This window comes from Saccostrea echinata, unplaced genomic scaffold (assembly GCF_033153115.1).
Source record: "Saccostrea echinata isolate AGI-Se365-2 ecotype Australia unplaced genomic scaffold, CSIRO_AGI_Sech_v1 ptg000029l, whole genome shotgun sequence".
NCBI classification, from domain to species: Eukaryota; Metazoa; Mollusca; class Bivalvia; order Ostreida; family Ostreidae; genus Saccostrea; species Saccostrea echinata.
In genome coordinates this window covers 8,102,645-8,116,355 of record NW_026889778.1, presented here as the reverse complement: position 1 = coordinate 8,116,355, position 13,711 = coordinate 8,102,645, and the positions used below count along the sequence as shown (strand labels likewise).

Sequence of the window (13,711 nt, the reverse complement as noted above, 5' to 3'; positions counted from 1 at the left end):
TCAAGTTTGTTCAAATCATGACCCCGGGATAGGGTGGGGCCACAATGGACGATCAAAGTTTTACACAGGAATACATCGGAAAAATCTTTAAAAATATTTTTCTCAAGAACATCAAAGCAATCGTTGGTCATATTGATATGGAAGCATCCTCAGGTGGTGTAGATTCAAGTTTGTTTATATCATCCCCCCCTTTATATTTAAACTTTTCAATACTGAACTGATTTCTTTTTTCCTAGCCAGCTACAGTGCTCAGGTGAGCGATGTGGCCCATGGGCCTTTTATTGTAGTTAAGTTCATCTGATAACCTCGTCCGTCCAGCTGTCCGCCCTTTGTCTTTCTATTAACATTTCATATTTTTTACTTCTTTTCAGAAATTATAAATTAATTTCGATGAAATTTACCGTCACGGTAGCTCAATCGGTAGAGCGCTCGCTCCGTGATCGGAAGGTCGTGTGTTCGAATTATGGCCGCGACTGACCTAAGTTGATAAAAAAAAATAGGTAGCAACTGTTCCTTCGCCAAGCGCTCGTCACTTTGAAGTGAAAGTTGCGGGTCCTTAGGATGAGACCTTAAAATCCGAGGCCCCATGTCACGGTAGGCGTTGGCACGATAAAGAACCCTTACTGCTCAATGGCCCTGAGTGCCGAGTAAAGGTGTAAATATGAAGCCCTTCATCAGAATATGGTGACGTCTCTATATGAGTGAAAAATGGGACGTAAAACAACATACAACAATCAATCGATGAAACTTATTAGTTATTACAAAGTATCCTCGAGTAAAGTCTAGATTCAAGTCTGTTCAAAAAGAACCTCATGTCCTCATGAAAGGGTAGATAATAAGGAAAAGGCAAAACAAAGTTCTTTAAAATAAAACCTGTTCAAAAAATACTCAGCAAGACATGTAAGCAAAAAATCTCTAAAATTCTTCTTCGCAAGAACACAGTGCTCTGGTTAGTGAGTCTTTTTAATATGTAAGCCTTCTCAGGTAGTGAATATTCAAATTTGTTAAAACCATGGCCACCAGAAAAAGGGTCAGAAATAATGGAGGATCGACGATTTGGTTGGAATAAAAGAAAAACTCCTAAAAATTCCTCTACAAAAGAACTGTGTCATGATATTAGTCATACATGTATTAATATGGAAGCATGCAGGTTAAAGCAGATACAAATTTGTTCACATCATAGTCCCTTGGGATTGAAAGGGGGTCACACACACAGTGGGGGATTAAACTTTTGCAAGTGAATATGTAGGATGGATGAATATTTAGGATGAATCTTGAAAACTCTTCACAAGATAAACAGTGACCTTGTTAGTCATATCGATATGTAAGCATCCTCAGGTAGTGACGATTTAAATTTGTTCAGGTTTTAGCGCCGAGGATAGGGTTGGGCAACAATGATTGATTATTGTTGTTTTACGCCGAGTCGAGGAATCAAAGTTTGGCATGCAAAAATATATTTATTTTTAAAACTCTTCTCACGATTAGCAGTACCACGGTTAAAAAGCATCATCAGGTATTACGGATTCAAATTTGTTCAAACTGCGGGTAGGATTGGGTATAAAAAGGGGATCTAAGTTCACATGGAAATATATATATATAGTAAAAAAGTTCTCTGGTTAGTAATATTAATTTGAAAGTAGGTCCAGGTAGTGCAGATTCAATGTTCTTCAAATCATGATCCCCTGGATTAGGACGGGACAACAATGGGAGATTCAAGGTTCACACCTGAATAAAGAGAAAAAATACGTTATGATCATCTTCTCAAGAACAAATGTGTCATGGTTAAAACTAGTTATATGTTACCATCCTCAGGTAATGCTAATTCAATATTGTTCAAATCATTGCCCATAAATGCAGTGTAAGGGCCAAGTTGTGGGATCAAATTTTTGCTTATGAATGTATAGAAAATATCTTTAAAAATCCTCTAAAGAACAACAGTGCTATGGTTAATATTATAAATACTAGATGAAATCCTGCGCGGGTAATTGAACTTTTACTACTAATTCCAGTTAATATATCTTATAGTTTCCACTGACAGTTAATTACAGGCTTATAGCAGGAAAAATACTGTGTACAAATCCCGCAATTGGTTAAGGAGCAGAAGATATCCCACCCCATCGTCTTTCTTTTTACTTGAAAATCTCAGTTTAACTAATTGGCAATTTCTCTTTACGTGTTAGCAACTTTATTACTATGTTATACGTATTGTATTTAGAGGGTGCCCTGTTTCCATTTCCATCAAGGATAAAAGAAGTGAATGTGCATATTTTACTGAATTTGTCAGCACCTTTTATTGTGGTGGGGGTGTTAAAAATTAGTTTTTTTCAAACCTTATGAATAGGCCTAGTATTTAAAACTGAAGACTGTATGCAGAAAAATTGATTAAAGCTTTATGCTTTTAAACGCTTTAGTAAAATGTGAAAACTTAGAATGAACCACTTTAGAACAATACCATATTCATTAATTCATTTTCTCTTTCGCACGATTTTTACTATAATATACAAATTCTACCTCGGGTTCCTTGTCATGAAACTCTCAGTGGCTAACATGCACATTTTACTGGTAAATGTGTAAGCACAACTTACAAATAGTCTTTTGACATATTGTTTCCATGCTCATTCACATAAAAAAAACTATTTTTATACCCATGTAGTTTTACGAGGGTTGTCCCAGAAAAACACGAACTGTTTGACTATTTCATAAACTATTTTACCAAAATTAATAATTTTTTGCTCTTTGTTGGGAAATGATATTTTTGTTATTTCAACAAAATATTATGTGGCTTTAATGACATATGCACTTAAAAAAGCATTTAAAGGGTGTTAAATATCAGTGGTTGGCGCACGGCATTTTTTGACGTTCTTTATTACCAGGCTATATGGAAATATAATATGATAAAATTTACCTCCATAAATACTCTATAATCTGGAGTGCTCACGTGAAAAAGTTTATTAAGTTGACATCATAAATGCCAAAGTTATGACGTTAAATACCAAAACACTTTTAGTAAGATATTGTCAAAAATGGTGACATCGGGCGATAGTGCGGAGCACCAAATTATCAAGCAGTACTGTGATGAACGGGATATGCTTCCTGTCCAAACAGAAAACGAGAATGTTAATGAATGATGGAACAAAACAAACAAACACCTCGGACACAGGTTTATACCTAGTTTAAAAGGTTCGAGAATGGCTCTACTGGTTATCCGATAGAAAGGCGTTTGGTAGACCAACAAAAATAAATACAAACTGAGAAGTCAGGAGCTGGACGTCATACACTGTACATGAAGACCGCCGTTTAACTATGCGAACAGTTAGGTTTATGATCGGGTTTGGGAAATTGTCTATTAAAAGAATTAATTCTTTGATCTTTTGGTAACGCTGAAATTTGATATGGAGAATTTGGTAACTAAAAGAAAATTGGATACAGTGTCTAACTTATGCTTCAGACGAATTTTATTAGACGCACGATTCCAAAACAAATTCACAAACGCCACGAGCGACCTTTTTACGTCTTCAGTGTTGCGCCGACAGCTATTTTGTAAGAATTCTTTATCTGAGAGAAAAATGTTATTTCAAGAGATATTTTTTTAAAATTTTTATGCATTATTCAAAAAATATTGATTATGGTATATGCCGATTTTTGAACTTTATAGTACAAGTGAAACAAAATTTATTGAAAATGTTCGCGTTTTTCTGGGACAACCCTCGTAATCGCCTAGTTTTTCTTTTGATATCGGACTCGACGCCATCTAATGTTCTAGAAAAATTCCGTTAATTATAAGATCAGATAATCATATTTTATTTCTACTGTATAACTTAAATCAAGTTTTTATTGAATAATTCATTATTGACATTTTATCAAATAATTAAACGATTGCTTGTTATAAGTTTCATTAAAATTTGCCAGTAACTTAGATCCGCAAACCGTTACCGCAACCATACTCTCTCTTTTGTTAAAGCTAACATATTTAAGTGTAAGCTAAACAAATATCTGGAATTATTAAACGCCTTCAAAGTAAATCTTGCAGGTCGTGTTTTGTAGATGAGTTAGAAATTGATTTCAGTCTAAATAGATTTTATCGTTGAATTATTGAATTATATTTATCAACTATTAATTACAACTTTAGAACATATTGCTTTAATTTCCTCTTTTTTTTTTTTTTTTTTTTTTTTTTTTTTTTTTGCTATAACACAAAAACATCCTTAAAAAACGATCCCTATAGGCATTCAAAGTGAAAAATGCAAACAAGTCTCTTCCTTCAGCTCCCCCTTAAAAAATCAGTGAGATTTTTTTTTAAAATTATGAGTCTGTAAGGGATTATTAAAATTGACCAAAATCAAATTAAACTCAAACTTGCTTTGCAGTTCTGTTATTACGTAATTATATGTACATCCGTATACCAAATATCAATCCAGTATCTTAAAAGTTAAGTACTGTAATTCAATTTTTATAAGGAATTTTTAGCGATTTTCAGGTACGTCACTATAACTCCTATAAAAGGGGGCAAAAGTAAACATAACTTCTAACTAACTGCGATAATCTTCATGTCATATTACTATTTCCATGTCTTTTACAATTTGTTGATTAGATAGCCTAATCTCAACATTTTGTAATTTCAAACTGGTCTTCGTGCACATTAACAACAATAATCGAGGCATTATTTTAATTATTAAATTTTTCCCTTGTTTTGAGATATTTAACAACCGGTCTTTTATAATTTCTTGATACTTTGAATAATGAAACGCATTATGAAGAATTAATTGTAAGAATTCGATGCTGAATTTTTTAACATTCGTTAATGTTTTAATTTTGTCTGAATATGTATTTACCATTTCCCAACAAAGCAATAGATGTTAAGTATTTGCTTGCTTTTCAAAGGACAGCTTTCTCTGCAAATAATATGATAAATTATGTTAAATTCTTTTAAAGATATCTTGAGGAAACAATCTTTGCAAAAGCAGCCGAAGATGAAGTACTTTTATTCTTTCTTCTTGCCGTACCATGTAATTTTTTACGAAATTTCAACTATAATCCCAGATTTTGAAAAAAAAAACTTCGTCTCCTGTAAAGAAGATTACTTCAAGCAGAAAAATTACCATTTGCAATACACAAACAGTTTAATTTATTTCACTTGAGCCATGAATATTACGAGTACAGTATGTGAAATGTATATCTGCTTATGAAATAGAGGACAGAAGTCAAAAACACTGTTTTAGATGGTTACTGATGGCATATTCATCGAGATCCGTAAAGTTTATGAAAACAATATCACTTATTTTAGACATTGGGACAGTTGTTCTTTCCCATCGATTAAAGCATGAAGTTCAAAAGGCAGGGCTGAGTTTTGGTGAATTTCTGATGTGCAATGTTCATAAGTTGTTTCATCTGTATGAAAGAAGAAATTGTTGCAAATGCATACATACTCAACAGAGAACATCTGTTTTGTCCGAACATCAATGGGCAATTCTTTTCAAGAACACAGCAAAACCATGCAAGGAGAAGAAAAGGCCATGTTTGTGTCGAATCGAACCACAGTCAGACGTCTCTGAAGATGATTTGGATTTATCACTTCTAAGTCTTCTTCTTCAAAATGCCTGCTCATTGCAAGACGTGGAGTTACAAGATATAAAAACACTAAGGGAAAAAAGAAATCATTTTCTTCATGAAAAAAACGCAAGCATTGAAGATGATGTATTTCAGAGAGAATTTTCTTCTATTCGATCAACAATTGAGTCCATTGCTAATCAATGCGGAAAAGACGTTTTCACCTCAGTGACGAAAGATATCGAAAATCTGACCAAAAGTCAATTGAACGACAATATGTGTCGACATGTTTTATCACAGCTTTATTATATGGAGGAAACAACTGGCGAAAAACTCAGTCATCTTTGCGAGGATATGGAGCTACTCAAAATTTATTTGAAAAAGCTGTCGAATGGCAATCATCAAGTATGTATAGCATGATATTTATCACTGAAATAAATAATTTTTCGAGATATTTTTACTTGATTGTATTCCGCAAAAGTTACAAGTCCATGAATGTTTGCTTTTTCATAGATGTTAAGTTATTGAAGATTCTTAATCACTCATCAGCATGATCATGATTTAGTTGAAAAAAAAATCAGTATAAAATAGTTTATCAGAAAATTGTTTAATTTTCATTTCGTTTATATATAGACCATACTTTGCGACGAAAGGAACCTTCCTCCACTGCGTAGCGGAGATTATACAGAACATGGTTTTGTTGAGTCAAGCAAGGGTGCTGCTTCTTGCGGTTTGAAATATTAATTTCTGTTTTATTACCTTTTTACAAGTCATTTAATATTCTTGCTGAAAATTAATTAGCAGTTGAAAAATATTGTGTAAGAATAATGATTTTAAACAAACTTAACGTTCTTCACTTTTTCATTTTTTTTTTTTTTTTGATACTTTATAATAGTTGAAGATTTTATCAAGAATGTACCTTTTTATCCGCGTATTTACTGATGAAAAAAATTGATAAAAATGAGTAATCCGGATTCTTGCTAATACCTTAAACTGAGAAAATTAAAAGTTTAATTTCTGATTATCATCACTAGCTATGTTTGTATGCCTTATGCAAAGTAACCACAGATTTGAAAGTTAGAACTTTACATAAAATGCAAAATAGAGCTATTGTCTTTACAGCCCCAAAAAATCCAAAATAAACGGTCCGTGGAAATTTTATGTCCTATTTTTATTCTGGGCAGAATTAGATACAGTTTTTTTTCTTTTGTTTTTTGTTTGTTTTTTCTTTTATGCTATTTATTTTCTTTTCATAGAGATGAACACTGATCACGAAAAATCTTGCAATCACAAACAGAAATTGCAGCCTGCTACTCAGAAAATCAATACACCACTTCTACATATATCAACGGAGAATGGGGATTTCGAGATGACTAAAATACTTTTGGAAAAATCTCCAAACAAAGTTAATGATGTTGACGATAGGGGATGGACTGCTGCACATATTGCTGCGGAGAAAGGGGATCTCCGCATTTTACAGCTCCTTTTAAGGAAAGGTGTGGATGCTACAGGTAGCACTGATGCAAAATTCACAACATTGCACATTGCCTGTCTGAATGCTAAATACGAAATGTGTCATTTTTTACTGTCAAATTTTCCTGCTTTAATAAATGTTGTGGATAATCGAGGATGGAATGCTGCACATTTTGCTGCGCAAGGAGGAGACTTTCATATTTTACAGCTTCTTGCTGAACAGGGGGTCTCCATTACAGGGACCACTAAGGACAAATGCACTATTCTTCATATTTCATGTAGTAATGGGAAATATGAAATGTCCCAATATATACTGTCAAAGTATCCTGAAATGATAGATAATGTTAACGAATTTGGATGGAGGGCTGTTCATTATGCGGCAGAAGGAGGAAATATTCGCATTTTACAGCTTCTGATTGACAAAGGAGTCTCTCTAAATATAGCTACTGACAACAAAGAAACCCTATTACACATTGCATGTTTGAGTTCTAGATACGATATTTGTCAATATTTACTATCAAATTGCCCTGACAATCTACAAGACGTAGATGAGCGAGGATGGAATGCTATACATTTTGCTGCACAAGGAGGAGATGTTCGCATTTTAAAGCTTCTTGCCGACAGAATGCTATCTCTTAAAGAAACTACGTTTGATAAGTGTACAATACTTCACATTTCATGTAGTAATGCCAAATACGATATGTGCAAACACATACTACAAGTGCTTCCTGAAATCCTACATGATGTCAACGAATGGGGATGGAATGCTGCACACTATGCTGCGGAGGGAGGAAACGTCCAAATATTAAACTTACTTTCTGAAAATGGACTTGAAATCTGAGAACACGTAATTGATCAGATGTTTTGTTGAATTTTCTGTTTGAGAGATGTCATATAACTTGATGTACCCAGAACAATTTTTTGTGTTCACCTGCCTTTCATTAAAATCTCTAATAAGTCAGTACCTACAAAATATTTTCTACACTTTATACAAGTATTCCTCACCTTAAATCAGAAACTAGGCTTTTTGATATTATAAACATTTGCTTCTTCAATAAAAATTGAGCTCGGAGATTTTCTTGTGATTGTTCATCTACAAAATTACTTTGTGAAAAAGTCATATACGTAAGTACTCTGAAGTTTATAATAAAAGGATGCTGGAGTTCCTCATTAACAACATCCATGTAGTCTTTAGAGACCTGTTCTTCCAACAATCTGTTGGAATTCCGATTGACACTTATTGTATCCCTTTATTTTATTATTATGTTTTTATATTTCTATGAAGCAGAATTTATTCAAAAACTTCTATTCTACATAAGAAGAAAAAAACACTTGCTGTGGCCTTCAACTCGACATTTGGATATATCGACGACGTTTTCAATTTACATTAATCATTTCCATTCATGTCGCCTGCTTGGCGCAGTGGTTAGAGCGTCTGCTCTAGAGTCGCGGAGTAACGATTGATCCTTACGTCGCGGGTTTAAATCCCACTGTGGGACGTGAAGACCGATCCTTCGGATGAGACTGTATAAACCGAGGTCCCGTGTCGCAGTAGGTGCTGGCACGAAAAAGATCCCTCACTGCTCAATGGCCGTAAGTGCCGAGTATAGGACAAAATTTGCAGCTCTCCATCGGCAAATGGTGGCGTCTCCATATGAGTGAAAAATTCTCGAGAGGGATGTTAAACAACATACAAACAAACAAAACTTCCATTCATATGTCGACTCGATATATCCTATAGAGCTCGAAATAAAAGGCACCACAGAGTCTTCCACATCTGTTTCATAATTGGTGAAATCAGGTACCTAATTATCATGTACAGCACTTGTCATTTTGGCAACGGCCAGCAGAGCAAGTAAAAGAAGGCTGAGAAAGAAGCTTGCACTCGTGAACAGTCATGATATTGTGGAGTGTCCCGATAGAGAAAATATTAAACATTTTGTTGAAAAGATAAAGGTGAATGAGAAAATCAGTGTAAACTTTTCTTGGCTGATCAACATGGTCATGGATCAGACTAGTGATTGCCCGTGACATATTATCTTTTGTCCAAATATAAAATTGTGTGCAGAAGTTAATTGTGCCTTTAAAGTTTGCTTGAACGATCGTATTGGTTTTATTTAAATGTCCCATTCTTGTACAACCGATCAGGTGAAAGATTCAATAAGAGAGGATATGGAAAAAGAGGATGGACATACTAAGATATTTATTGCAGCCAGTCCTGCAGGAGTGGGAGTGAAGTACAAAAGTGTTAATAATGTTATTTATTATGAACCACCCATAGATTTAGATTGCTTCATACAACAGTTAGGACGTACTGTTTGGGATGACACTCAGTCTTATGAATTACTTATGTACACAGTAGACATCTAAGTAAGTTAGATACCGATCTGTTAGATTATACAAAGAACACGGAAAGAAAACTGTTGGAATCTTACAATTCTGTTCCAAGTGCCGATTTAGTTAAACATTTATGCTGTGATGTTTGTGATAAGCAATGTGACTGTAATGAAGAAAATTGCAAGTCCTTTAAAACCATGTATTTTATTCATAAATCTGAATTAGATATTGAAAGTTCAAGCGAATCCAGTGAAGATTATAGTACAGATACACCAAAGACTTTAAGTGAATCTGAAAGTGATAAAGTGTTAAATTTATTTAAGAACATGTATTTGTACATATATCACAGTGCTATAAATGCATTATACTTAGTGTGTTGATATTTAGTGGAAGTTGATTTTTACAGAAATTTGCTGTACATCTGATTTAGTGTAATTCTGAATACACTAAAACTTGTCTAAACAGGATACCACTTGATCCATAGAAATTGGCCAGATTACACAGCATTCCAGATTGGACATTTTAATCAACTGAATTCGAATGAAAGGGTTCAAAAATTGACACCTTTATAGGCAAGATTACATAGAACACAAAGTTCGAATTAGACAAGTTTTGTTGTACAGCATGTGTATAATTTTATACATATATAAGGAAGACAACTAATAATGTACTTAATTGAGCAGAAGCAGCTTTCTGTCAAAAGACATCCAAATGTAAAATATTTACACTATGACATGATAATTTTCTAAAACCGTTTTGCATCATATTTATAAAAATCATATAATTAATACGTCATATAAATGATATATAACAGAATAAAAATTATTGTATTAATGCATATAGTTTTCACTTCATTATTTATAATTTTATAGTCTTCCTATATCTGTCATTTTTATGTTTTTATTACTTAAGCCAGATAAGGAGGCTCAAAACTCCAAGTAAAAATGATTTTTGGACTTTCTGAAAATTAAATGATGTACAGGTGTACATATTAAGTTTATCTAACTTAATCTTCTCATAGGTTAACTGTGATTAAGTATTACATGTAGTAAACACAAAATCACTGGTGCTTATATCCATTGGGGAAAACATGCAATTAAAATATTTAATTAATTCATATTTGTCTAATAAATATACTTTTCATTTATTAATAATAGTATCATGAACTGTACATTTTTCATTATACGGTACCAATTTTGATGCACCAATTGCGCATTTCTACAAATTATGTCTCTTCAGTGATGCGCAAGCCGAAACGTTGGAAATCCAAAAATAATGGAATAAAAAAAGACTTGGAAGAGCTGAAAAAAAGAGGCCAAAGACTGGAGCCAAACACGTTGAAGGATCAGAGCTATGCATGAGGGAGATAATCCTTAATTTTGAAATAAATTTCTAAATTTTACCACACCAATTAAAAACATATCCGTATTTTCAAGCTAGTACCGAAGTACTAGGTTACTGGGCTGTAGAGACCTTCGGGGACTAACAGTCCACCAGCAGAGGCCTCGACACAGGGGTCATAATGTAAATCATATACGGTCTATAAATCTATCTTACATCCAAGGGCAGGTATTTCTAACTGTATAAATCTACCATGGAATTAGACATCTTAAGAGAGTATTGTTTAGAGCTTCCTTTTGGACTTTTACGAGAAGCACTGACTTTTACAGTTGCCGGCTTACTTTGACATTTAAACCTGCGTTATGTCGGAGGTACGGAATTGATAATAGATAAGAAAACATTAATATTGGTTGTAGGTATGGTGTTAGGGGCGCTAACATGATTTACCGGTAAACAATCAATACATGAGAAGATGGTAGGCAGAATAATATTAAAATGTGTTATTCGTTAAGGGCATTATCTCCTTTCGATTTCATTTGCTGAAAAATTAGATAAGGAAGAAAAAAACATTCCGAAAGGAAAACTTGGCAGGAGTTGGTCATGGTGGAAAGGGAGGGGGTTGAGGATAGATTAGTTGCAGTTCCCTTCCTAGACAAAGTAATATGTACTTTGAAACTGCCCATTATTTCGTTTTATTTAATTGTTCAGCTAAATATTTATATCGCAAAAGAGCTTCAGTATATTGTCCTTGTGTAAAAGTAAGCCGTCGATTGTAAAAGTCAGCGCATCTCGCAAAAGTCCTTTTCAAGTTGAAAATCATTACAATTCTATATAACAAGTTGACAACAACTAATGTCAACAATTTTATGCCCAAAGATTGCAAATAGGAGGCAATATTAGTTTCATCAGTGCATATCTGGTCATGATATTTGAAAACTTAATTCTTGACAAGTACGTGGAAGGATATGGTCAAATTTACAACTAAGGGTGAAGATCACTTTGCCATTATTTAATATGGTCATTCCTTGCATCAAGAATACATCTTTCTTTGTTTGTTTGCTTTATTTACGTAAAAAATCAAAGTTCAAGCTTTCAAGAATTTTATTGTTTAAAAATTATCTATACTCTGTGAAAACACAGGGTTTGAATGTGAACTCCGTAATTACAGATATTTCAATTTTAAATGATATTTACATTTCATTATTGTTGTTAAAAAACTCTTATCAAATGTATTTATCATGTTCATCACACACCCTTTATTAATGTGATGACCCTTCATACTTTAAACAGTGTGAAAAAAACATAGGTAATCAAAGATTACTAAGCTCATCTCGACGAATATTATCCATAAGTAGGGCAAATATCACCTCATATTTTATGGAGGTAGTGTGCATCTCGAAATCAATATCTATGCAAGTTAGGTTTAAGTAGGACTTATAGTTACTTGGAAATGGACCAGCTCCAAAAACTTTAACCTGTACACTAATCAATAAAACGTCTGTCAGTTCGAACATCTGAAACAAGTCTGGAAGTGTCCATTCCTAGATCTAGAAAATGTAGGTCAGATTCAGCATTGAAAGCTGATCTGGAGGGTCCATCTCTAGATACATTATCCATACTAATTTGGTTAAAGTATTGCTAAAATTTTATCGTCTGGAAAATAACGGTCAGAACCAGCATCTCGAGCAGGTTGGGAAGTGACATCCTAAAATGCACCATCCATGAAAATTTGGTCCAAGTAAACATTTCCAGAAACAACCGACAGCAGACTTCGGACAATGGACTTTTTAGCTCACCTGAGCCGAAGGCTCATTTGAGCTTTTCTCATCGAAATTTGTCCGTTGTCGGTCGTCGTTGTTGTCGTCGTTGTTGGCGTTGTCGTTGTAAACTTTTCACATTTTCATCTTCTTCTCAAGAACCACTGGGCCAATTTTAACCAAACTTGCCACAAAGCATCCCTGGATAATGGGGATTCAAGTTTAATCAAAGGAAAGGCCATGCCTTCTTCCAAAGGGAGATAATTATGAATTCGTGAAAAATTAATGGCATCATTTAAAAATCTTTTTCTCAAGAACATCTGTGCTGAAACTTATGTGGAATAATTGTGAGGTAGTGTAGATTCAAATTTGTTCAAATCATGACCCCTGGGGGTAGGGTGGGGCCACAATGGGTGATCAATGTTTTACATAGGACTACGTACGTAGGAAAAATCTTTCAATATCTTCTTCTCAAGCACAGCAAAGTCATGATTGGTTATATTTATGTACAAGCATCCTCAGGTAGTGTAGATTCAAGTTTGTTCAAAACATGACCCCGGGGGTAGGGTGGGGCAACAATGGGCGATCAAAGTTTCATATACAGTAGGAATACATAGGAAAAAAAATCTTTAAAAATCTTCTTCTCAAGAACAGCAAAGCCATGATTAATCATATTTAAATAAGAGCATCCTCAGGTAGTGTAGATTCAAGTTTGTTCAAATCATGACCCCTGGGGGTATTGTGGGGATCAAGGTTTTACATGGGAATATATAGGAAAAATCAGCAACAGCCATTTTGTGTCATATCAATTCAAAAGCATCCTTAGGAAATGTAGATTCAAATATGTTCAAATCATCCCCCCCACCCCGAACCACTTTTATATTTAAACATTTCAACACTGAACTGATTTCTGTTTTTCCTAGCCAAAGTACTCAGGTGAGCAATGTGGCCCCTGGGCCTCTTATTAGTTAGGGGAAGTGTCAAAACAGAAATTTCATAAAATGAATATATATATATATTTTTTTTTTGAAGTCTTGATTGTCGATAATTACGTTTCGTTTATATTTGTATGATTAAAACCACTATAAACTGTGAACACATTTACGAGTGTATTTAAGATATAACCGAATATTACATTCTCAGTGGAAGCCAAGTGTGCTTCAAGGTAGGCAAGTATCTAATATCTAGGGCTGCTTTGTGGCTTCCACTGGATCCAGGAATGTTCTTAGATTCTGGGAATTTGAAAGATCGACTTT

At 34.0% G+C, this 13,711-nt stretch overlaps 1 protein-coding gene and 1 pseudogene across 1 annotated transcript; both read left to right on the top strand.

The window, feature by feature from the left end:
- The first annotated feature begins 6,805 nt into the window (after positions 1-6,805).
- Positions 6,806-7,861, top strand: LOC133194922 (receptor-interacting serine/threonine-protein kinase 4-like). The gene has a single exon (XM_061330820.1). The coding sequence runs from the start codon at positions 6,806-6,808 to the stop codon at positions 7,859-7,861; it is 1,056 nt and encodes a 351-aa protein (XP_061186804.1).
- A 968-nt stretch (positions 7,862-8,829) lies between these two features.
- On the top strand, positions 8,830-9,737 carry LOC133194921 (uncharacterized; annotated as a pseudogene).
- The last annotated feature ends 3,974 nt before the right edge of the window (positions 9,738-13,711 follow it).